At 51.5% G+C, this 24,491-nt stretch overlaps 4 protein-coding genes across 4 annotated transcripts; 2 read left to right on the top strand and 2 right to left on the bottom strand.

The window, feature by feature from the left end:
- Window positions 1-960: 960 nt before the first annotated feature.
- LOC34623209 (chaperone protein dnaJ 10) lies at window positions 961-5,550 on the bottom strand. Its single transcript, XM_026338687.1, has 11 exons — window positions 5,208-5,550; window positions 4,803-4,913; window positions 4,438-4,535; window positions 4,133-4,300; window positions 3,503-3,994; window positions 2,945-3,148; window positions 2,655-2,758; window positions 1,849-2,041; window positions 1,641-1,739; window positions 1,357-1,517; window positions 961-1,081 (listed from the first exon to the last, which is right to left on the bottom strand). Exons 1-11 carry the CDS (start codon window positions 5,548-5,550, stop codon window positions 961-963), a joined length of 2,094 nt encoding a protein of 697 aa, XP_026194472.1.
- A 5,839-nt stretch (window positions 5,551-11,389) lies between these two features.
- On the top strand, window positions 11,390-14,280 carry LOC34623208 (luc7-like protein 3). The gene is made up of 9 exons (XM_022736338.2): window positions 11,390-11,405; window positions 11,782-11,864; window positions 12,023-12,093; window positions 12,226-12,320; window positions 12,447-12,555; window positions 12,788-12,851; window positions 12,982-13,046; window positions 13,168-13,219; window positions 13,546-14,280. The coding sequence occupies exons 1-9, from the start codon at window positions 11,390-11,392 to the stop codon at window positions 14,278-14,280; spliced, it is 1,290 nt and encodes a 429-aa protein (XP_022588021.2).
- A 668-nt stretch (window positions 14,281-14,948) lies between these two features.
- On the bottom strand, window positions 14,949-18,723 carry LOC34623207 (T-complex protein 1 subunit epsilon). Its single transcript, XM_026338689.1, has 10 exons — window positions 18,631-18,723; window positions 18,252-18,392; window positions 17,885-17,978; window positions 17,562-17,715; window positions 17,108-17,243; window positions 16,530-16,796; window positions 16,118-16,346; window positions 15,535-15,896; window positions 15,241-15,318; window positions 14,949-15,002 (listed from the first exon to the last, which is right to left on the bottom strand). The coding sequence occupies exons 1-10, from the start codon at window positions 18,721-18,723 to the stop codon at window positions 14,949-14,951; spliced, it is 1,608 nt and encodes a 535-aa protein (XP_026194474.1).
- A 1,342-nt stretch (window positions 18,724-20,065) lies between these two features.
- Window positions 20,066-22,959, top strand: LOC34624589. The gene is made up of 9 exons (XM_026338688.1): window positions 20,066-20,145; window positions 20,275-20,901; window positions 20,992-21,232; window positions 21,386-21,477; window positions 21,616-21,678; window positions 21,928-22,034; window positions 22,087-22,319; window positions 22,576-22,643; window positions 22,794-22,959. The coding sequence occupies exons 1-9, from the start codon at window positions 20,066-20,068 to the stop codon at window positions 22,957-22,959; spliced, it is 1,677 nt and encodes a 558-aa protein (XP_026194473.1).
- The last annotated feature ends 1,532 nt before the right edge of the window (window positions 22,960-24,491 follow it).

Consider the following 24,491-nt stretch of genomic DNA (forward strand, 5'->3'; position numbering starts at 1 on the left):
TTTGTATACCTGCTTCTGCTGTTAAGCAGGGTAACACGTGATGCTCTGAAGAAGGACGAACAACGAAACTAGTGAAAATGAAAGTCGGGGCCTCTAAGGGGCCTCGATAGGGACAACAGCTTCCGCTACTACCGACTACTACTACCCCTACGCTCCCTTCACGCAAAACCGCCTCCAGCACGGTGTATGTGCAGCGGAAGACAAGGCAATGTGTGTAAGGAACATTTTGTAGCGGTTCCCTTGACCAAAAGTAGAATCACGTACATAACAGCACTACCCTACCCTGAGCTCTCCCCCGTTCCACGGATTAAATGCTTGGATGTTCACTAGAAATGCAAGCTATGCACTAATATGCTGCAGTGAGTAGAACCTTGTGAGTGTGATATTTTCGGCACAGCATATGCTAGCTTCTCTTTGACAACATCTCCTCTAACTTTACCTATGCAATGTACATATATGGGCGTATTGTCATTTCCGTGTACACCTATCACATATGCATATAAGGGTGCATATATGCATATATACATTAATACATATGCTTCTCCAGATTTGTGAGCAGCGGGAAAACATAAAAGCGCATTCATAATGCATACACGTGTCTGCTTTGCACCCTATCCAACACAGCCTACTGAGGCTAGCCGCTCCTACACTCTACGACAGCAAGTATTTCCCTGTGAGCTCCAATGGATCAGGACGCATCGAAGGATACTACTAGCTGTATCTCTTACTGATGCACGAAGATATCGTCGTGCGACAGTGTTGAGGAGGCCCAGAACCCTTGCTGCTCCTCTTCGTATGCACTGCTACCCAAGAGGGGCCAACTGAGCATTGCAGCATTCCGGTTTACAGACACTACTCACTCTGCTACATATGCTGTATGCAGCAAATGCACTGCACTTAAAGACAGAGGTCCCTGCAAATATACAACACGAACGCAGGGCACCCTGATACGCGGATGCCTCAGAGGAAGTCCGGGGGAAAGCGAGACGTAGTTGACGATTGCTGGTAGGCTTCTGGGGGAGGGGGCCCTGTATGATCCCCTTCCCTCTTGTAGCGCTCTTCATCCGCCTTCTGTGCTGCCCTGATAAGTCACAGCAAAGACCAAAAATGCATAACCAAAGAAAAGGTCTATGAACAAACGGAAACGCACGAAAACATACAAGCGCCGCAATCACTCGAACCAAACGAAAACGCCATGCGCACCGCTGCATGCTGTATAACTATCCGTACTCTAGAATCAGAATTTAATCTGCGGCCCTGCACTGCCCGTATCTACAGAGTGAGAAATATTTAAAGAACATTTCACGTGCACAGTGGTTTCTGAAGGATAACTACGTCTTTAGGGTTCGTGTTTACTTGATAAGTGCATCCTCCATGCGTCTGAGAGGATCCACTTTGTCGTTTTTGTGTTGTGCCTTGAAGTCGTCGGCTTCCTGCTGAATAATTTTTCCCAAGGCCACTAGGGCCTCAGCTCTTAGCCTCCTGACTTCCACTGAGACGCTCATGTCCTTTACGACCTGCTCAAATGGCAATGACATTGCATTTGTTGAGTGGTTGCACCTTTTACCTCGACGTCAGAGAAGCAATACAGTGCGAATACTCGAAGCACATATTGGCTGTTGGGGACTCGTAAGCGGCACCTTTTTCGCCGCCGCTCTGACGGTAGTTTCAATATCCATGAGACAAATGCTGAGCATTGTCTCCAGAATCAACGGCAGCGTCTCCTCGAACTGCTTTACCTGTTGACATATCGAATACTCACACTCAAATACAGCTCCATACCCGCGTGGAATTAAGGCAGGATGGACAAAATGAATAAAGAATGGCTGCTACAACACCGAAGCTTACATCTTCAGCAGTTGGCCCAGAATCAGCAGGCTGTTCTCCGTCCTTAGCCTTTTTCTTTGCTTTCTCTTGCTTCTTTGCTCTTTTCTGTTCTCTCTGCTGCAACTGCCGTGCGGCTACTGCAGCCCTCACCGCCGCGGCGGCCGTTCGCCAGCTGTTGCCAACTGACCGACTCTGGGCTTGCATCTTTGCATATCTGCATCGAGCAGGATATAAGAAGCCTAAACGCTACTCCATAATCTGATGGAATGGGAACTAAACGTTGCGTTGCCCTCTTGTGTGCCTTTTCGATTGCAGATGCCTCATATCGGAATCATTGTAAATCCAGCTATACCGGAGAACTCGCCAGGGCGTTTAATACGAATACAAACAAGCGCTGGAACAAACGCAAGAGAGCCGATTCGCCTTTACGGTAGGATGTAAGAAGATCGTGCAACAAGAAGGGAAGCACGCAGCAGACACGACGGTACAAGGTGCAGCGCAAAAAAGTGTACAGAAAACCCGTACCATTCTGCACGACACCTCTAACTAGGACGCATCATAAATGAGGTGCACCGTCAACTCATCGAATCAGATTCACGGGCATGTACCGAAATTTCAATCCAGGAAGCTGCAAGAGGTATACAATTTGGTACAGGCATTCAGTGTCAGGCAACTAAAAACCCCTAAAAAAGAAAAAAAGAGCGAAATAAAATAACCTCAAGGGCGTCGCACGCCGCACAGATAATTTGAAATGGTCGGCTAACATCCTAAGATAAGAAGCATTCGTAAGAATACGTGCATCTACGAGCGCCTGGTGTCCACATTACCTGCCACCGAGCCCCAAGAACGTGTCCAGCTTTCCAAGGTACTGCGTCGCATAGTTTTCGTAAGTCCACGCGATTGCCTCCAAGATGGCGTCTCCGAATGATGACTGTAGAAACAGCAAAAAGCATTTACGACAACCTACATAGCATCAGGATGCAGCAGTGGCTGGTTAGCTCCGCATGAGCTAAAGTGCCAGAAGCTGGACTACAGCTCAGTCAACCGGTCCACACGATTGAGAAGTTGAGGAAGTATTGAATTCCACATGTGCTTGAGGGCCATGAGGTTGCCCCACTTGACACAAATTCTTGGCCTCATTTGTCATGACACCTTTCCAGGCGTCAACTTTCCGTTGCTGCTGCGCCTCATTCTGAGGATCCTGCAGCATTGCGTCAACGTAGGGCTGGACGCGCTGCTGCAGCAGCACGGCCAGCTGTACTTCACGCTTTCGTTGCTCAAAAGCAAACATATCCTCGGAAATGTCGTCTCCTCGAAGGCCCTGAAATGATTATTGACGGACACAACTACACCTCAACGGAAATAATGTGGCGAGTCGCACGGGATGTATGTAGCTTGAAATATTGAATATTGAGCATAAACAATCGTTTCAGCGCTAACAAAAAGATTCAGTACCCCCCAGCACCCGCTCCGCTATCTCGCCGCTTCCCTGGCGATTCGCCAGTGTGTCGCCGACTCGGTTTAATTCATGGCAAGCAGCAGATAGCCTAGGGTAAATTCCGGAAACTGTGGGGCATTCGGAGTTCAAAGTGAGATACACCGGCCACTCAACGATTTCAATAAACCGCAAAGGTGGCAGGCATGCAAGAAAAGAGAGTTTGACAAGAATTCTAACCTTGCTTCCCGGTGCATCGACCATTTCCACGAACATGGCCATTTTTAGCTTTCCGATGTATGGTTCGAGAGCTTCTGATCCGAAAAGCATCATGAAAAATAAACTGCTATCGATAATGGGCATGTCCTGCGCCGCTGCCTGTCCATGCAAATCGTATTGCGCCCTCCTCTCTTCCTCCCCTAGCACTTGATACGCTTCGCCGAGCTGCTGGAACCGTTTCTTGGCCAAGGGGTCATCTGGGTTCTTATCTGGGTGGTACTTCCGCGCAAGACGGTAATACTGGCGACGGATTTCCTCCGGACGGGCATCAGTGGAAACTTCAAGAACGTCGTAAAACGTTGTATCCACGACCTTGCGCTCACCAGAGGCGCCTTGGCTTCCAGATTTGCTGCTGGCGCCCCCGATGGCACAGGGGTCTCGTTTATGAGGATTCTCGCGGTTCAGGATGTCCGCTGCCTCCTCCTGCAGGCTGTACCAATTCGGCTTCCACACCTGACACCCAGGCGAAGCAGAGTTCGTACTGCCACACAGGATGCACACGAAAGCCCCATGCAGCGCGTTCCATTTGCTAGACCAACCCCGCATGCAAAAAGCACCAAGGCCCCCCCAGTCGAAGTCGCACTTTCTCACCCTCTCTTTCTTGTCCCACTTCTTTCCCTGGCTTTTTTCGTGGATGGCCTCGGGCGTGTTGATCAGACCTCTTGTCACTTGGTAACCGGCAATGCAGATGCCCGTGATGGGGAGTGCCACTGCGGCTACTACGCCAGCTCCGATGCCCTTGAAGAACCCGCCCACTCCCTAGAGACACACACGCAGAGCGCCTCAAAGCACTATGCATGGAAGCAGTCGCGATTTCAGGAAAATTGGGATGGAACCACATGGTGCGCTACTGCGGCCTGTATGGCATTCATGTTTGCCACTGTGGTGTCGCTCGCCTGTTGTGCCGCCCCCACAGCCGGAAGAACGAAAAGCGATGCTGCTCCCACAGCGACGCCCTTTCCCACCGACTTAAGACCAGAAGAAAGCCCAGCCCCTGCGGAAAAACAGACTGAATGAAACATCTCCCCTCTGCTTTCGTGCGGCCTTCTCCGTAGCCAATCTGCACACCCGTCTTTGCCTCCACATCCTTTCTCTGCGCCTGAGCCTTCCTGCACTAGCTGTGGTGGTGCAGGACTTCATGAAATCAGCAACCACCAACCAACAAGGGGCGCTTCTGGTCGCAAGTGGCAATACGATACGCAGAAGCAACTCAGCATTCGAATCCACAGTGTGCCGCGCCAACATATATGGCCGTACGCACCTGCATCCTTCGGCTTCCGAGTGGAAAAAAGACCGCCCAACACCGTCCTATCCGATAATGTATCTGCCTCAGAGGCCTCCGTTTTCGTGCTTACAGGCACGATAGACCACACTGCATGGAAAACACAACTGAGGGGAATTGACATCCTGATCCCAGGCAGCCCCCCATCCCGTTCCGCAAACTGCATCTGGAGGCCAGTGGAACACGCCGCAAGAAGGCACATAGCGCCTGCCTAAGCATACATCATCTGAGTTGAATTCATGGGGCCTATCAACGGTAACCAGTTGAGGTACTCGAGCAGCTAGGAATAAGAGAGGCTCGGTGCACCGGAAAAACGACACTGAAAGTAAGAGAAGACAGCATGAGGAAGCGCACATTGGAGGGCGCCCTACTTAAAAGGCTTACGCTTTGGGTCATATTCTGGCTCAGTTGATCCTTCTGCCTCGCGTCGTTGAGCATGTACACGCGAGCCTTTGGGAGATTGCATGCTGGTGCTCAAGTTTCTACTGGGTCCCATGTTAGGCCTGTGTTGGTGCCCTTGTTGCTCCTCCTGTTGCTGTTGCCCTTGTTGCTCCTTACCACTAAAATGGCACGTATTTTCTGGTGCAACTTGGTGTGAGGCTCTCCGCTCTGAGTCATCCCTCTCGTCAGCGGAGGAGGCTTGGTGGTTTTGGGCAGAGGACCTTCGCTGTACAGCGGCAATGGCCACCGATCTGATGCCAGAGCGGCCAGAACCTCCTCTCCGCATGTTATCCGAATCAGCGGGGGGTTCAGAGCAAGGGCCCCACGTGTACGAACCCGTGAAGGACCTCCTGGTCCACACGAGGGACGCCCGAGGAAATAGTTTGACAACGGCAATCAACCAACCAACTAAGCCGCTTAATAATGGCGCGAGATGATTTCCTGCTGAGGTCTGCCAGAAAAAGAGGTGCAGGTGCTGAAAATACAGCTTAAAAGCCTCGTGCAGCCAACCGGCGACAGCGCGTTCCACAGTGGTGCCGCGACGGCGAAACACAAGGATGGGAAACGGTGTACTGGGTCAAGAAGATACAGGTATAGACCGGGAGTTTTCCTAGCGATGCGACGAAAGCCAGTTACTCTAAAATTGAAAATCCGGCATAACCTGGCACACCGGTACTGTGGTGTAGAAGGAACGGCAAGGCACACATAGGAAAAAAAGGGGGTTGGGAAGTTCCTCTAGACGACGAAAGCGAATAGCAACACCAAATACTAATTCACAGAGGAATTTTAATTGGCAATTGCCCCACTTCAATGACTGATGTGGCTGAGCGCATGCACCAACCGCAAGCGCTCGCCTGCTGCCGGAGGCCACTTGTTTCCAACAGAATTTGCACACTTATTAGTCTCATCACTCTAGTGCTTAGCTGAAATGATCACTACGCGTATTCAAAGGATCGTAAAAGGGAGGCTTTTACGTGTCAGGTAAAGCATACTCCTCCAGACTTGCGTTTATGGTCATTTTAGCCATACGAGGTGGGATGCCTGCCCTGACTGTCGCCAGTTTTTCCGGCTATATCCGGCAGTTCAGGTTTCGCCGCCAATGAAAAAACCATGTGTAGGTACCCGTGTTCGAGTGTATTAGGTGCCTTCGTTTTTTGGTGGGGCTGAACAGTTCGCACCCAAAGCCACATTTGACTTCAGTGCGGCAAACCACTCTACCCTCAGACTATTATTCCTAGATTAGTGAGCATTTCGCCAACACTCACTGGGGGCTACCCGTATTAATTGCGTTCCACTACATCTGGTTTCAGAGCATTGCCTCTTTTAAATACAAAATCCATAGCGAACCTGCCGAATCAAGATGTAGCGAGTAGCGGCCCAAGCTACACTCAGACACCTTCTAATTGCATGTTCGATTTAATTAGGGAATACAAAAGTATTTATAACTTGTTTTGTATGTCGTTGTTGTGCAGGCTAGCGTTAACTAGATTCAATCTGACGCATGTTGTGTGCATCTGCACTACATGCTATGTGCAACTAGCTGTGAATGCTCGCACTTTTCATAGAGTGCGGTTAGGTGAGCCCTACCTGCTCCTCTCCTCTCATCCCAGAACTTTTCAAAGTGCCGGCACGAAAAGTCGGGGGTTCTTTAGAAAAACGCTCAAAAGCTTCTGCTCACGTTCGTATGGAGTCTGGATATAAGTGTCTCCCTAAGTAGACTACAGATGAAGCACCATTCTCTGGCTGTAGATGCAGTGGAGTATCAGGCTTCTGTACATTTTCTTGTAGAGCATGTCTACTTGCAGTGATTACTCCAGTCCAATACTGTATGCGAAGTCTGACTCATCGGATTTCACAGAGATCGGCAGAAGAGCAAGTTTCGAGAGAACTGAGAGATAAGAGTTAAGGGAACCTGTAAATAATTTGGTGTTTCGAGAAATAGGAACTTTTGTTTTTCAAATGTCACAACTTACAAAGAACTGCAGTACGAGCAGGTTCTTTCGAAGGTGGTCGCATGACGGGCAATGAGTGACAAATAAATGACAGATCTGTAGGCTGTCTGCAAATGAGGATCAACTTCGGATTCCAAAAGCGTGTGAGAGCACCTCGTGCATCTGTTGCTAGAAAGACTAAGAGCTTAGTCGGAATTTAGAACCAATCGATGTCAGGGGTGTGTCCGCCATCCCTAGTCTCTAGTCGAAGGTGGATGAGCAAATATATCAAGAGAGAATTCACGCGGGTAAACATCTCCAGATGTGACCCCCAATAAGGCTCTGGCTTCCACTGTAAGAGATTGGATCGTAACGTTCAAAACTACGGGCACATTGAAAATGCCAATTAACTTCAACAACAGGATTAGGCCCAGCGGAAGCAGGTTGGGTAGCGAGCAAAGAAAGCCCATTAGAGATGGGATTATCCCATACATACTGAGCAGCAGTGAAAGGGGCTAAGGAGAATAGAGTCCCATTTGGAGACCCACCGGGGGTGACTTCTATGCTGATACAAGTGCAAACTAGTGGTTAGGAACTGCTGACAATACTTGCTGCTGAATGTGAAATGGTTTTGGAGCTCGAGGAGACGGCGCAGAAGTGCAGTCTGTCTGCTCACTCGTTACTGCAGTTCCATGACTTAGGTGTGCTGACGAGTGACAGAACGCAAGGACTGGCAAGGGTACGGCATTTATATGCAAATTTAGTTAAAATCGGGTCCTACCAACGTTGGTTTCTTACATGGTAGGCTTGTACACCACGAAGCTTTCTTAGGTACGCTAGGGTTGACCTAGTAACAGGGGCGCATGCGGCCAGTGCTGCGCGCTATGAAGGTTAGTGTGCCAGGCTGCACTACTAAGAAGTACTCCCTACTCTTCCCGACAGCGGCCATCTCCTTTATGGTGAACGGGGTGGAATCGACACCTCATCAAAGAGAGACAAAGCTTCATGCCGGCACCTCAGCAGTGCAGTAAGAGAAGAGGATCTCTAGCCTGCATCCCTTGTGCTGGCTTTGCAGCTGGCTATCTATGAGGAGTTCAGTTCGGGCTTCACTCGGGAAACACACTAGTGAAAATATATTGAGGGTTGCTTGAGCTAGTGCTACACAATGACGAGCTCCCAGCAAGGTGGCTACCTGTTGGTCGTCCGGTGCAGCGTGTTGAGCTATTTATCTATAATTCGGAACCGTTCAAGGTTTCGCGGTAGTAGATCTCTCCAGAGCATGACTAGTGGACTTCGGGGGGCAAGCGAACGATCTGTTGAAGAATGGAATTGTGCAGAATCCGACCAGCACTTTCAAGCGACCCGGTGTAGGTGCCGAAAAAGGATGAAAGGAGGAGCACGCGCATAAACTTGGAGCCCCGAACAAGAATACTGTGAAGCTTAGATTTCCGCTGACTCAAGTTGATGGATTACCTAACTCTGTACGGCTCAATCATATACTCGACATTTGGTTTCACAAAAGCTTTGTTACAAATCCCCACTCACCCAGTTGCACGTAGAATAACGTGTGCCAAACTCACACTCGCATCCTCAAGTATATCTCGATGCCGTCTGAAGTTGCAAATGCCCCATCTGGGTCGGAACGCTTAGTTAATCGCTGTTTTCTGGGTCTGTTAACAGTGTTGGACGATGGCTCTCTACATGGACGACGTTTTGGCATCTAATGCAACCGTTTTCTGCACTTCCAACTCTTACGACGTGCACTCCAGTTCTTGCGGGCCAAGCAGTGGTACATGAAGGAATGCAGGTGACTGTTTCTCATGCAAAACAATTCTGATTCTGATATTTTGTGCTTCGGCTGCGGAAATTGAACCAGATTCGGCAAAAGTCGGAGCAACCAAGGGTGGGCCTTTACGTTTGCGCATCTTCAAGAAGGCTGCAAAGTTCTGTGGGCTCAGGACTGAGAGCGTGTTTTTGATTGCTGAATTTAATAGAATCGCTGATGCCTTAATTGCTTTGCCGAAGAGAACGCAGTCTATGAACTGAACAGGGGGGGCTGATGCCGCAGCGAAGTCTCTTTTCAGCCACCTTACAGCTCCTCCTTTCCTTGCGCCGCCTCATTTAGCGCTATATTCCTTCCTAGCAGCCGATGCAGGGGATGATAGGGTAGGTTTCATTCTCTCCCAACACCCCATGGGTTCTTCATGAGATCGAAGTGTTGCGTGTTGCCTTAAAGCTTTACGAAAGCGAACAGCGGTTTCCATGGTAGGAAAACACACTAGGTGGTGGAACGGGGTACGGAACGATGATAACAATATTTATAGGAATGTCACTTTGTTATCTATCAGTGCACCCCACGAAATTTCATAACTTTAATAATCTTGGCGTTGTTCACTGGCCTAGGCGTTTCGTACAGGATGGCTTTCCAAGCAAGTACATCACACGCATCACTAACGTTGTTGACGATACAATATCTGCATTTAAATGTAGGCCGTGGATGCAGTATAGTTAATTCTCAGCCTCAACAGAGGCCCAAGGGGGCGCATAGGGAGAAAGTACCTGAGAGAGCCTGCATGTAAATCAGAATGTTGTGAACACCCTAACAATGGTAAACCGGAACATTTTAAGAAATAGAGGTAGGCGATGCTGCATATTTTAGGCAGAGCACACGCCGTACATTGCCCTCCTACAATGACCGTACCATAAGGAGCAAATGTTTCTCCTTACGGGGGAATACAAAGCGAGGCGCATTTCTAACCGCCTGTTTAATTATGTGTACTTGCCCACACTTTCGGTCATCATACTTTTCAATTAATCATAACCTTATTGACGCATCCAAAAAATGTTCGACTTACACATCATACGCTTACATCAGCTTGCAGGCCGGCATCCGTCTCGAATAGAGATGGCACAGCCGTCGACTCCCTTTCCAGAGGGTTTCCTCTTCAGGCTGCTGCCGAAGAAAAACAGATTATTGGACTACCAGTTTAATTGATTTAAAGCAGACATGTTTTGGGGAAATCCTGACATTATCCCGCATTCACACCAAGTGGATGAGCGGAGAACAGCTGGGTCGAACCATGCGGTGCTAACAACTATAGCACTCCGTGTATGGTGTCGACAGGGAGCCACCTACCTAATACGCGGTATAATCTCAGTAGAAGGTCATTCAATGTTTCCTCAAGAGCTCCAGCCCTTCCTGCCTGCAGCTCTCCGAGTTCCTGATACGATGGGACACGAAAAGTTCAGTTTCACCGTTTTTGCACTTTGCATATTCCGTTTGTTGTACATTTCCTCTAGCGCGCATGCACACATCGTTGCCTTATTGTATGGATGGGCTTGGAAATATAAGATATACGGATGTACGGACTAATTTTTAGTTACCACTGTAGTTGAAAGTGCCGCAGTACACCATAGCACGGTTCGCTCCTTCGACGTGCCCCCTAGTTTCCGAGGCGTATGGGTGAAGTGAGTGCGGGATAGAGAGCGCTCTTAGGAACTACACTAGGCCTGACTTTTCAGATCTCGGCTGTAGACATCCTAAAAACTGTGGAGTACGTCAGAAAACGTGTACATCTGCTATCCCCATGTGCACGATCAGGTTTATCTCCTCTTTAAATGGCATAAGCCTGGGCTGAAGGAGGTAACTAGCAGCATGAGTGCCGGTAGCAGGACTCCCCGAGTAGTCTGGAAAGTCACTTAGTCTCTGGGTCCCCCAAATACGTCCGCAGCAGAGACCCGTGCTTTTCGCGTGCTACCATGCCATGAAATTAATGCAGCGTACGGACACCCGAACCACACAGCCAACTGTGGTAAATTCTTGCTAAAATACAGGAAACTGTAGAGGTAACAGTTTAATAATGACCCATTTAACGCAGTACGCTCCACGGGGGCCCTGCAATGCCAGCGGTGGGGCGCCTGGAAGGAGGGGGCTATGGAAGTATATCATCTGTCGGATAGTGCAGCACTCCCCCAAATTTGATATTATAGAGTCATCCTGGTGGTTGAAGGGAGAGAAGGAAGAAGAGGCCTGTCATCTGACGCACTATGGCCACCGCAGCCCCACGACCCAGCCACATGCGTTCCTACAAGAACGCCCAACGTTTTCCCGGAACCCTCGAGAGGTATATTTGTACCGATTTCCTCTTTAATTCGGATGGTTTTAATGGGTTTTCCGAATAAGTAGCCGCCACAATGGATGAAATGAGAGGTTAGCCGCGCTGCATTTTCTTGGTGTCACTACATCTCGTGCAATTGCCAGAGCGGTGGCCTTCTTCTTTGGTGGCCCATTTTTTCTTCGCTTTCATTGATGCTTGTCGCTGGGGCTACGCTGCTTCATGTTCCGGGGGCTTCAGTTCGCCCGGGGCACCTCAAGACGGGATGCAGTAGCTTGAGGGAGGGCTCTTTTCGTGCATCCAGCGATTGCGTCATGGCTGATCTTCTGCATGCACCATGGTGTGCGTGCGACTGACAGTGGGTGGGGTTGATATTTGCCTCGTAGCTCACGAGGTGTCCGCAACTACCTCCATGCTTGTAGGGGTTGCCATTTTGGGTGCAGGATGTATATATGCATTTCTTCTGTGCAGCGACGCTCGACTCCCTCATGGGGAGGGACCGCAATGAATACGGTGCAAATGCGAAGAAGGGTACTTCGTTCAAGGGGGAGACCGTAAGTGTTGTCATCCTATGTATGTCTGTACAGGATTTTAATGCGTTTGGAGAGTAGTTGGGGACGTGTGCTCACGTTCTCTGCTCGTAATTAAGGGAGGCGCGAGGGCATCAGGATGGGGATGCAAGAATTAGGGCTGGGCGCTTGTTGTTTCTCAGATATGCAAGTTCTTCTTGTTGGACTTCTGCCCCCATGATCTGTTCCCGAACACCCGCGTTGATCTTGGCCCGTAAGCTTTGGGGTTATCCGCATTGCTTCGTTTGTCAGGATCGGCTTCCACTGGCGCATTCGGAGCGCGCCGTGTCGCAGCCACATGGTGCATGCTCTGTGACTGTGTTTTCGTATGCATGTCTTTGCGTAGGTGCGACAGAGAGCATCGCGCCGATCTTAAGGTTGCTTTTGAAACGGATCCTGAGCGGGAGTTTTACCAGGCTCTGTTTGAAACGGAGTTTGCACGTACGCCTCACGGATATGCTTCAGACAGTCTGATTTATCAGTTTCCTCGTGCGCACGCATCGATGCTAGGCTAGTGGGGCGAGTATGTGTATCGGGAGGCCCTTGGGGATTAGGGTGTGTATGCAGGCTACCTGCAGCGCCTTGTAGATCAAATGGAAAACCGAATCAAGAGGGTTCAGCAACGAATCGATGCCAATAACCAACCAGTGGAGCTTAGCAAAGAGAATGAAGAGCGGTACATTAGTAGACATAAGTGAATGCGGATGCTGCACTCTCACAACCCGCTGCCCAAGGGGCTTTGCTAGAAAATCTCTAAATCTGGTGCACGGCCAGAGCTGTCAGGTCGCCTCTGGTCGTATCGACCACTAGAAACGGACTGTCAAGGTTCGAGGTTACGGGGCAAAGCGTTTGGGAGCGATGCACAGCGTTGGACGGGAGTGTCGTGTGTTGCTGCGTTTTGTGGGTAGCGTGAACTCGATGAATGCAGAAATCTCGGAGCTTCTCAAGCAGCAGGATGAGGCGGGCTCAAAGGTAACCTCTCTTGAAGGTTTTGGGTCTAGGTAGAGGCAGTTTCGTAGCTGGCATGCCGTGCGAGAAATTTATCCAGCTAAGGCGAGTGGGGGGTGTAGGGCTGAGGATGCGGGTGTTTTGGTGTCTTCAGGGAGACATCGATGCTGCGGAAAAGTTGAATGAGAAGGTTGCCTTTCTTCAGCGCGAAGTGTCCAGGTTCGCATACCCCTTAAACTCGAGACCGTACAGTTGTGCTTGCTAGCGTTTGTGTGGAGGCTTGGCAGGAGGCTGTCGGCTTAGGGGTAGGAGGGACAAGTGTTTTTTGATGCGTTTGCAGACTAAAAAACCCGAATGCGGATATAGCTACCATTCGGGAGTCGCAACTACGGGTAAGCCTTTTCAGCAGCGTTGGGTCATATGTATCAGCACTTCAACCCAACGGTTTGGTGGTCACGTCTCTGTAAGCGTTTATTGATCGTCTGTTCTAGCGGGCTCTCGAGGCGCTTCAAAATATAAATTATGTGATTGCGCGTTCGTGCATGCGCAAAATCGAGTGCCCTGCCTCCAGTTGTGGTACCTTCTGACTGGCTGTTGGGCGCTATATAATGTGCGTCTGAGTATCTCTGTGCGTGTATGTATGTGCATGTGTATGTGTATATGTGTATGTGTATATGTGTATGTGTGTGTATGTGCATGTGTATGTGTGTATGTGCAGGTTTGCGCAACTTGTGGAGCGATGCAGTCTACAGGTGACGCTATGTGCAGATTCGAGTCGCACGTATCTGGGAAGCAGCACCGGGGTTGTGAGCGCATCAGGTCGAAGTTGGCGGCCCTCAAGGAGACGGAGGCGGAACGGGAGGAGGTTTTGAAGAAGTATCAAGGGAAGCAGGCCGAAGTAGCTGCTGCGAATACCCTTAGCCTAAAGCGCGAAGCAGGGCAGCGCGATCGAGAGCTTCAAGCGGATAGGGAGCGGGAACGAGATAGAGAGGAAAGGGGCAGTGGCCCACCGAGATATAGGCGTTCGAGGGAGGGGGGGCACGGGGGTCCACCCTCTGAATACGCGTCTAGCAGGGACAGGCGGCGCGAGCGCGAGCGCGATAGGTACTACAGTAGCAGAGATAGGGAGCGAGAATATCGCGATAGGGACTATAGGGCCCATAGAGATAGAGAGTACAGCGGCCGAGACAGAGACCGCTACCGCAGTGGGGAGCGAGATCGCGAAAGAGAAAGGTCGCGGTACAGCACGAGCTACCGATCGCGCGATCGCTCTCGAGACAGATCCCGTGAGCCTATATACCGCAGCAACGGTTACCAACGAGAGGATTCCCATAGAGAAGGCGGATCAACCCCAGCGAAAGGCAGCGACAGCCGCGGAGACCCTAGAAACGCCTTGAAGTCGTTTGTACATGCTGGTCAATCCGGCAGCGGCAGGATGCCAGATCACGAGTAGAGAAGCACGCATGCGGATTTGATTTCAGTTTGGATTTTGGGCTTTAGAAGAGACATTGCGGCGATTTGCGAACATTGTCCACTTAAGGGAGATTCATTTTTCACGCTCTGAAATTCGCTGGGACAGCGGAACAATCTTTTGCTGTGGCCCATCCATCTCGTCCTTTTCTCTCTGCCGCTCTGGCGGCTAACCATCCCTCCGCTGTTGGCTCTTAATATGCCTTGCACTTTCGTCTCTACTCCTCTGGCTTCAGCAGTCGTTTCAGGGATCGTGACCCCACACCTAGGCGGCCCCTGAGGCTTTCCTCATATGGCTGTACGCTCCCCGTTTTCTTTCTGCACTCGTCACTAGCCACTTGAAACACCCGCTTCACAATGCACCTCCCGCCTCTCGACTCTAACTCGCCTCGTCTCAGTGCGACCCCTTGGTCTGGCAATCTTTTCTGGGCCCTTTCTCTCCCCGTGCCGGAAGGAATATGCCTAGGCACCGCCACGTATAGGGTCATGTGTATGAGCGGCGTTGTGTTAGAGTTCGGTCATTAGGCCCCAAGGAAAAGCATTTAGCTTAAGGCCACAGCGCGAAACGGGGTCTACTGTCAGTTCCCAGGTCGTCTAGCAGCACCTGCTAGTGCTAGTGCAACAATACAGCCACGTAGAACCTCCCATGCTCTACTCGTCGTTGGGTGTAATAACGTCGTCAATCTTTAGGATCATCTTCACCACCTGCGCACGAACAAAACTCTGAGCAGCTAGGTGTATATTCGAAGAACCGTCCGTTTCGAATTCTTGCGGAGTGGAATACCCCTGGTGCTAACTTCTTGATCCCCGAGGGATGTAAATACGCGCGCGTACACCCCATATCTGAGTGTAGCGTCGAGAGAGGTGCTACGAAGGCGGGCTCCCTCTCTAGTGAAGTGTTTGAGACAAATACTGATATTCGTCATGGTCTCCATGAACCCACCTGTGTGGCCAGCAGAATCTGCTGCTGTTTGGATGCGAAGGGCTCCCAAACTTGTTGCTGGCGCATGTCGTTCGTACCCTGTGCACACACAAACGATAAAATGGGGGGTTTACGCCCTTTAGTGGCGGGTGTAGTCTGGCAAAACAAAGCATCCGTCTTCTTTTCGCGCTTAATCCCACCACTGTGTCCATAACTTTCTGCAGCCTCTGCCCCGCCTACCCCGTGTGCAAATCACACCCGATCAGCTTCCGTGGAATGTGTACGTCTATGTACGTATATGCGCGTGCGTCTCACGGTTTGCATGCAATCGATTCCGTAGTAAGGACAGTCTTGCTGCTGCTGCATGGCCTTGACACGCTGTACTTCTTGGATGGCACTAAGGCCAGAGTTTGCGGCCAGAGCTTCAGCAACTCCGAGCAACGCCTCCCCGAATGCGCGAGCTGCATACTGAGAGACGGAAGGGATTCTGTCTGCGGCCGCTTCAACTGCTCTTGCTGCAGCAATCTCCGATGCGCCGCCCCCCGACACCACTCGACCATCCCTCACGAGGGCACTGACCACACAAAGTGCATCGTGCACCGAACGCTCCGCTTCAGCAACTACCATTTGATTGCCCCCGTAGACCACCAGCGTGACGGCTCGTGAGTTGCTGCAGCCTGAGTCGGAAGAGCACCCACAACGCGAGCGCCATAAGGCAAGAACAAGCGAGAGCGACGCCAGAGAAACACAGAACCGCTACCCCCCACCACGGCACACCTACGGAGCAGCCCAAACCCTTGCCCATGCTATTCCATCTGTCGCTCCCTGCTTCGAGGCACCAGCATCTAGCCACGCAGGAAGAACAGCGCTCGCAGCAGCTAATCTGCCGTCGGTGTACCTTCTATCACGATCATCTTGTCACCCATAGTGCCCGTGCAGATCTCTCTTATGCAGCCTGCCCTCCCAAGTTTGCTCGGCTCAAGTTCTGAGACTCGAGGAACAATTCGGCCTTTGCTTGCAATGGCAACGAGCTCCAGCTCTACGCCTCCCACCCAACGCACCGCTGGCACGCCCTCGGCCAGGAAGAGGTGGTTGGCTTCGTCGTCAAAGCCCCACTGGCATATCACCTTAGGCAGAGACAGAGGAGCCGAGCAGCATGCACGACACAGAAACTCTGTGGCAGCTGTCCATGGATGGAGTTATCACGGGCTGCAAAGGAATTCTCTGCAATGCAGCCACACGGCACCAGCAGAAAAAAGCCTATTCTAGCAGAAACGAGGCCCGAAAAATGTACTGGAGGTGGTACGCACAAAATTAGCGCCAGCTTCCTTGACGCGCTGAATCATATCCTTGAAATACTGCTGTTCGGCGGCCTGAAGCTTTTTGTAGTCTTCCGCATTCTTGATGTCTAGCTTGTGCTTGGTTTTCGGCTTGGGAGGCTCGAACGGACAGGTGAGGATTGCGATACGCGCATCATTAATTTCTTTTGGCATCTGCGAATGGCTCAAATCCTTGTGAAGCACAATTCCCCGAACTAGGGTCGACTGTTCAAGAAGGCCACCAGCGCGGCCGTCCAACTGCAAACGGGCAAAAAAACATGGTTGAAATCGACACCATCATCATCCTCGAATATCCCCATGTACTGACACCCCAAGGACCTCCAAGGCGCAAAGACACTCTGCATGACGCACCCCCTAGCACATCGGCCCACCCGTTCAAACCAGTCAAAAAAGCGTTGCTAAAGGGATATTCATACACATCCACACGTGAATGCACATATATTCATGCATACACACACACGCCTACACGCACATAGCCTCGCCCCCTTTCCACCCTCCCTATGTCTACAGTCTAAAGAATTAGGATTTCGATTTTGAGGGTATATGACCTTGATCATGTCGAGATTCACGTCCCGCCTTTCCTTATCAGCCACCGCAAGAACAGCTTCAACGCACAACTCCGCGAGGCGCTCCTTGCAGCTGCTAACCACTTTGGAACCTAGTGCCGTCTTGGCTGTCTGCCGCCTGTCAAGACACCACACAGGAGGCTTGCAGGTGCAACGCTCTCCAAGACTGTATCCCATAAAACCCCCGAGACGCATCTGTCCGCTTTAAGACATAATCTCCACCACTGACAGACGCCTCCAACTCCATCTGTTGGCTCCCCTTTCGGCCCCTTTTCGCCCTCCTTCCCGCAAGTAGCTCTCGTAGACGCATCGTAACCTCAAAAAAGGCCCCTCCCTCCATACATGCGCATGAAGCACGAACTCAATTCTTGGAGAACAGTAAGGGCGCGTCAAAAAAACCGCAGTATCAGCCAAGAGGACGCATGCTCTCTCTTACAGAAGATCCTGATCCTTGTCCAAAACGTCCTTCTGGATCGCCGCCTTCTCAAGGGCTTCAACTGCAATCTGCGCCGCCGCTTCAAAGCCGTCAGCAATGCGAAGCGGGTGCAGTCCCTTCTCTATTAGACGTAAGGCCTCCGATAGCAAATTTCCTTGACATAAAAGACAGCAATAAAAAAAAAACATCATCGGGAGGCACAAGGTGCACGGAGGCTGGCCTCGAGACAGCGGTCAGAAATCGCTTGCGCAGCGCATACGTCAGACAGCTCCGGAGACGTACTAACTAGGGGCCGCTTTTTACGGCCTTTCGCCTAGACTTACCCGCAAGGATAACAACTCCAGTAGTGCCATCACCGATTTCTGCATCCTGGGAACGCGACAACTCCACAAGTAGCTTTGCGCACTGATGCTTGATCTGCAAAACAGGTGCATGCGCAAAAAGATCGGAAGTCTTAGCCCGCGGTCCACTGCCTTTCGAGGCTGCACACTTCGTAAAAAAAGCGAGCGCCTTCGTACAATGGAATGTGGCAGTGTGGAGGGTTCCCCCTCCCCGTTGGCGCTGAGAAGGGCTGCTGCTTTTTGCAGACCTCTTTCTGAGCAACGCTACAGCCAGTGCTGAGGGCCCTTAAGGCAAGACACGAACGCTAGCTGAAAAAAATGGCCTCGAACGTAAGATAGGGGGCCTTACCTGCATTTTATCCAAAATACAGGCGCCGTCATTCGTCACGGTGATGTCTCCGTCGGGGCCTACCACGAGTTTATCCATGCCCTTAGGACCCAATGAGGAACGCAGAGAATCTGCCACGGCTTTTGCAGCCGTTATGTTAGCCTAAGAGCACCGCAAGCATCGAATCTGGACGAACTGCAAGCACTTTGGCGTCGTCAAGGGGTACATGCGAGACTACACCCCGGGTATTGTGCTGAAGAAGCCCGCAATACGAGTCCTTTTGAGCGAGCCAGAAAAGGAAAGGAAGCGCTGCCCCCCTAGCAAGATTGTTCGGTGCGCAGAAGGCTCTTTGTCACGCTTTGAGAGAACCCTCTCCCTTTTTGTCGTGTGCAGAGCTTGCCTTGTGCGCATCGACACCCTTGAGGCGTTTCTTCTCTTCCTGCTCCCGCAGTATGATGAAGGGATTGCCGAACTCATCCGTGGCGATATTCATTTTCTCTGAAAAGCACAGACACCTGCAAATTTCGGACCCCACCCTATGAACCCCCCAAAAGCTCAACCGCAGGCTTGACGGATTCGAGAGGGAAGCGCCTGTCTACGAGATCGCCCCTTTTATCCACCACTCCCCGAGCGTTTATTCCACCATGCAAGGTGACGACCAGTATGTCGTCTGTCTTGACACCCGGAAAGCCGTGTTTCATGAACGATAGAGCGCATGCAGGGGTCCCACGGCCATTGCCGGTCTTCCCGCGCAAAGCGAGAAACAGCATGTCCACTCAGCAGACTCAACGCAAGTCTGTGGTTTAAGTTTTAGCGCTGCAGCCTTGAAGCTCTTTGCAGCGCGGGAAAGCCGACACATCGACGTACGGGCCGTGGAGTTAGAAATCCTCAGTGGTGCATGAAAAGACCCCTCAAATCAGGCACAAGCCGAGGAGTTCAGACAGCTCGGCCCTCAAAAACACTCGCAACTATCGAACACAACCAGTCTGCCTTTCAAAGTAGAGACAAACCGACTCGCATCGCAGCAGAACGGCAACAACTCCCTCCCAGGGTGGGAGTGAGAGAGAGGCCCGCAGAGCTTCTACGGGGCTGGAGGGCGGACTGTGCCCTCCTTACTTATTCTTGAAATCACTGCTACTAATCTTAAACCCTTAACCGCAAGATATTGGCATGCTCTGTTAAGTTCACTCGCGCCTTTTCGCGTCTGCCTAACCCGCGTTGAGGTTTCTGGCCTCACTCGGGAGCTCCCACGGAGAGGGTCTCCTGACAGGTAAGCCACGGCAGAGGACGGGAAGCGCGTCGCTGTTTTACACGCAAAAACGCCAACTGAAAGACTCAAGACTTGCGGCAGCTGAGCGCCACGTGCGAAGCTCTACACCCTCCATGAGTATCGCAGTCCAAGACACACGAGAAACAGCCAGAGTGATCCAGGGGATTTTTGCCGCGGCCTCTCCAAATTTCGGGTGTCGCTACTACTCTTTTCCTTTTCAGTACTTAAAAACGGAGCCAAGGGCCTAGACCGTTCACGCGTTTGTCAACTGATCCCCCCTTACAACCTCGAAGAAAGGGCGCTATCCGAGCTCGTGTAGTCGTGGAATGCCCGACTTGGCAGCGAAACTCATCATGAAGGAGTGCCACCACGCTCTTCTGTGTGGCTTGCCACGGGTCTAGTGCATGAACCGCCATAATGAGAATCATCAAAGGAGCTTCAGCAGGCGTTCATAAGGCCTCACCAGCACCGCAAAAGAAGGGCTCTTCCTAATGATGATGCGTGGAGCGTACAAGTGTGCCAAAAAGCACTCACCCACAACGACGCCTTCTGCTGTATGTACACCATGGGTGCAGATGCCTGGGTAATGGTTGGCTGGGGCCATGATGCTCCTGCTGCCGCGGGGGGGAGTCTGCACGGTCCATTGCTCGGCGGAGTTGCAAAGAGCTTGCTGCTGCTGCTGCAGCATCAGATGCTGCATGCCAAGGAGAGGCAACAGCAACAGCTGCATTCAGAAAGCCCGTGCTGCAGCGGCTGCTGCGGCAACCGATGCAGGTTCGGCTGTACTGCCCCTTGCCGTGTGCCCGAACAGCACCAAGAAGCAGCAGTGGCTGCTGCTGCTGCACTTCTGCAAAGAGTGTCTGTGCATCCCGTGCAGCTACTGCTGCGTTCAAACCGCCCCACAAGGGAGGGCGCAAGGCCTCTTCAGGGGTTGCTGCTGCCTGCTGCAGAAGCCAGGCAGTGGCGTCAAGAGCAGCAACAGCAAGAAGAGCAGTGGCACTTGGTGCCTGAAGAGGGTCGCGCCTCTTCCCTAGTGGCATCAAACGAGCTGATTCTGCTCTTAGACAGCTCGGCAGCAGTCCCCTCAGCGACGACCACTGCCCCTGCTTCTGCGGTAGATGCTGCTGCTGCATCCGTGGAAGCAATTGCTGCAGAACTGGCTGGCCCTGTTGCGCTGCTGCTGCATTCCCACGCCTCGCATGCTGCACGTCTCAGCAGCAGTAGTGGCACGCAGTGCTGCTGCTGCTGCATGACGCTGCTGGCGGAAAACTGGTTGCCCCTCTTGATCGGCAGCAGCCTGCAGCAGCAGCTCCTCCTGCTGCGAGCGCAGGGCATCCATGCAGCAGCGGCCAATTTGATGCAACAGCCAGCACAGCAACAGCTGCAGCAGCAGCAGCAGCAGCAGCAGCAGCAGCAGCAGCAGCAGCAGCAGCAGCAACGCCTTCAGAATTCGGGACAGCTGGACACGCAGAGAGACTGCGATGATGATAGCCATACCAGCAGCCCCCCCACTAGCAGCAGCACTTTGCTTTTCAGCAGCAGCAGCGCAGCGGCAGCCGCAAGAGAAGTCAAACTTTCTCTCCAGGAAGCAGCTGACGTAGATCGCTATTTCGCTTCTTTGGAGCTCATGGAAATAGACGGCTCTGCAGGCACTCCTCCAAAGCCTGCGCCGCGACTCCCCTACGTGATGATTCACCAACAGCAAGTGCAGAGCGGCAACAGCAGCAACAGCAGCAGTGCAAGCAGCCGCTGCACTTGGGGGGAATCGGCTGGCAGCGTGCACGAGCACTTGAGGCAGCTCGAGCGCCAACTCCCAGGCTGGCGACTCCCCACGTGGGAATCTGAGCAGTGCGCGAGGGCGCGAATCGCCTCGGAAGTCTTACAGGGACTAACTGTCCGGCCAGACAGCAATAGAGGTAGCCAGAGCTGCAGTAGAGCAGACGACAAAACCAGTTGCGCGCCATCAGGAAAAGCTTTGCGGATCCTGCCCACAGCAGCAACAGAACCCACAGGACCTGCAGCAAAGGCGGCAGCGATCTCTGCTCCAACAGCAGAAGCACGAAGTGGCTTGTTGACTCCGATGATTCCGCATGGTTGTCGTCTCCCCCGTCTAAGTGCTCTGCCAAGTTGGCTCAGAAATCTCCCGGATTTCGTTGATCGGCGCATGCAGTCTGGCAGGTATGTGTAAAGTATACATATATATATATATATATATATATATATATATATATATATATATATATATATATGCTCCCCTTTTGAATAGGCTTCGGGAAATATGGTTAGAAGCTAGAACTGACATTTCAAATATACTGTAGATCTCTTGTTGCAGTAAGAGGTGTAGAGGTGAGCGTCAAGTGAAGCCGGTAGACAGCTCGAACAGAAAGGGAATTATCACCAAAACTTCAGAGGGTGTTGTGCGACCAGGCTTGGAGAGTTGCTGACCTTTACCAAAGTTCTTCCACAAGAAGTCTGCAGACACTTCGGGTTCGAGATTTCCCGCATCGTTGAGGTCAGTTTTTTGATTCGGTTGCGCAGGCTGCGGCACCTGCAGTCCTTGCTGTTGTCGGTGGCGTTTCACACGGATGCTGCTGTGCTTTTTGTCACAGGAAAGCGACTGCCTGTGGTCTGTAGATCGCGGCCAAAAGAGTCTCTCAGCAGCCGAATCAGCAAGTGAACAAGTAGTCGTTGAAAAGGTTATTTGCTTTTGGCTGAATGGAGCTCAAGAGAGCGGCCTTCCTTTTGATCTGGTGCTGCGACTTCGCCACACAAACGGGAGTGAGGAGGTCCTTTATATCGAGGTCAAGACCTCCCTCCTTGTATGTGGTAACTCTAACGTATACACACTCTGTATAGGCAGTAAGAATTATTAAGTACACTGGAGGTGGGCAGTGGGACAGCGCCACACACTACGCATCACACGCGGATGCGCCCATGCAGGGCTTTGCATCTAGCGGTTAGTGCTTGCACTGGCACACATTCCGAAGCGATAATCTCAAATCAGCACAGCAAAATTAGTATCAGGACTGCATTATCAACAGCTGTTTTGAGGGCGGCTTTCTTGTGCCTTCACAGAACAACTGGGAGTTTTGCCTATCCTTCCCGCAACTGCAGTTTGCGGCCTCACACCCGAAGAACTATGTGTAAACGCAAGAAACACATCCTCCTTATGTGTAAAGGCAGTTCAGAAAATTAGCCTTACCAGTAAAAAGTATAGAACTACACACACACACAGAGTTCCACTATGCACTGGTTTGCTTTCTTCCTGCATATGTGCATGCGTGTTCTCGTAGAATTTTGGTAATCTCATCACTTCGGTCGGGAGCTCCTCGTTGGGCGGCTATACCAGACGTTTCTTCTTCCATCGGGCTGTCCCGTTTATGCTCTCCTGAGGGGAGCAACACAGGGGGAGCCCCCGAGGCAGCTGATGGGGAAGTTGGAGGTGTAGAAGTAATGTAAGGGCCTTATTGTACATGTCTGTGGTCTTCCCTGCCTACATGTATCTCATACTTCCAGCCTGAGCATTTCCTCGCGCGTGTCAGTAGCTGACTGCTCGTACTTGGCAACCGAATTCAATAATTAACCTGCACTTTTTAGTAGCTCATCCATCCTCTTGATGCCAACTTCAATCGTGCGCTACGATCTGTCACTTTCCGGGTCCACCGCTCCCTCTCCACTATCTCTTAGTCCAAGAGCATTCCTATTGCTGCACTTGTTTCTCATGGTCTCGATAACCACCATCCAATCCTGTACTACGGGCGCCATACGTTTGTTGTTGATGGCTTTAAGTGTGGCGATTGGGTGTTTGTGGTGGGTTCTTTCAGCCATCTACGGTGTCGCTGCTGCCTCCCCACCCAGTCCGTTCCCGAAACAAGAGGCGGAGAGTAAAGGGCTTATTTCTGCCTACGCTACTGCTGATTTGTCAAGCTGTGCAGTCGAGACTATCTCTTATTCCTGCTGAGACTTCAGGCCCCAGAGAGTGCAGGTTCCCCCAGGCCGACGCCGCAGGGAGCGCCCGAGTCGTGGTTCACGAAGAACATTGAGCATTTAACAAGCACTACAACGGTAGGGTGCAAAACCAGCACTGGCACTTTCGATGCTCACTTGTATTCCCTCGTTCTTGCTCTACCTGAAGCCGTCCGCCGCAAATGCGGAAGCACAAGAGATCTGTAGATTCAGGTGGCTGCAAAAATAGTATCGCCTTATTAGCTAACACTGGCAGCTCACCAGCTTGAGGCTCAGCCTGCATGCGCGAACTCTGCAGCAAGCAGCAGCGGGCAGTTGGGGAATGGCCTTGACGGGCGAAGTGTTCCGAATGTCGTAGCCATTGAGGCCCCAACACCAGGAGTCAGTGCAAATCAAGACTAGCTCACAGCGACCTTGAACTACAGGGCCAGTAAGTCATTCGTAAGCTACTCCCTTCTCCTGTCGACTGCACGTTACAGGGGAAGTCAGAGATCGCAACGCAGAGGCTGGAAGCTTACCTGCTTGAGGCTCCATCTCAAAAGTCGGGGCGTTTTATGTGAGGAGTTGCCCTTGTGCTGGCATGGCATTGTACTGCTACTATCAGCATAATCGCCTGATGCCACGTTTTTTTACACACGTGTAACAGCAGTTGTAACGTTTGCCGTAAGGTCTTTGTAGGGAGGCACTTAACTTAAGACTCATATGAACTTGTGGAAAATATTTCAATGTACTCTAAGAGAGCTCTCGCCTTGCCCCGTTCGCGCCACTCAATGATCCTGTGAGAAAGAGAGAGGGGCAGCTAGTCCACGCGTAGTCGCGCCCTCCAAGCACCCCCAAAATCCACAGCTAGCACATATAAAACATCGAGCGCATATGCACACAGCATTCTGTTGTATCCTCTGGTACCGACTCAATGCGCACTCTCCAATAAAGATGATATTCGAACCGACAAACCGATTATTCAGTGCGCCTTTATAAGTTTACCAATGTAGTAGTGAGAAGTAATGTGTAGCTTCGCCCTCAAC

The sequence above is a fragment of the Cyclospora cayetanensis genome, unplaced genomic scaffold, assembly GCF_002999335.1.
Source record: "Cyclospora cayetanensis isolate NF1_C8 unplaced genomic scaffold, CcayRef3 CcayRef3_contig_299, whole genome shotgun sequence".
Lineage (NCBI taxonomy): Eukaryota > Apicomplexa > Conoidasida > Eucoccidiorida > Eimeriidae > Cyclospora > Cyclospora cayetanensis.

Coding starts and splice junctions, on each gene's coding strand:
- LOC34623209 (XM_026338687.1), bottom strand. CDS start 5,550: ATGCGGAGAGGAGGTTCTGGCCGCTCTGGCATCAGATCGGTGGCCATT. Junction 4,914..5,207: donor GCCAGAATATGACCCAAAGC/GTAAGCCTTTTA, acceptor TTTTCCATGCAG/TGTGGTCTATCGTGCCTGTA. Junction 3,995..4,132: donor AGTGGGACAAGAAAGAGAGG/GTGAGAAAGTGC, acceptor CCTGGGTGTCAG/GTGTGGAAGCCGAATTGGTA.
- LOC34623208 (XM_022736338.2), top strand. Junction 12,321..12,446: donor GTTTGAAACGGAGTTTGCAC/GTACGCCTCACG, acceptor GTGTGTATGCAG/GCTACCTGCAGCGCCTTGTA. Junction 12,556..12,787: donor AGCAAAGAGAATGAAGAGCG/GTACATTAGTAG, acceptor TTTTGTGGGTAG/CGTGAACTCGATGAATGCAG.
- LOC34624589 (XM_026338688.1), top strand. CDS start 20,066: ATGGGTGCAGATGCCTGGGTAATGGTTGGCTGGGGCCATGATGCTCCT. Junction 22,035..22,086: donor CAGTTTTTTGATTCGGTTGC/GCAGGCTGCGGC, acceptor GTTTCACACGGA/TGCTGCTGTGCTTTTTGTCA. Junction 22,320..22,575: donor AGGTCAAGACCTCCCTCCTT/GTATGTGGTAAC, acceptor GTGCCTTCACAG/AACAACTGGGAGTTTTGCCT.
- LOC34623207 (XM_026338689.1), bottom strand. CDS start 18,723: ATGAATATCGCCACGGATGAGTTCGGCAATCCCTTCATCATACTGCGG. Junction 17,716..17,884: donor TGGAGTTGTTATCCTTGCGG/GTAAGTCTAGGC, acceptor TTTTATGTCAAG/GAAATTTGCTATCGGAGGCC. Junction 16,797..17,107: donor TGAATCTCGACATGATCAAG/GTCATATACCCT, acceptor GCCCGTTTGCAG/TTGGACGGCCGCGCTGGTGG.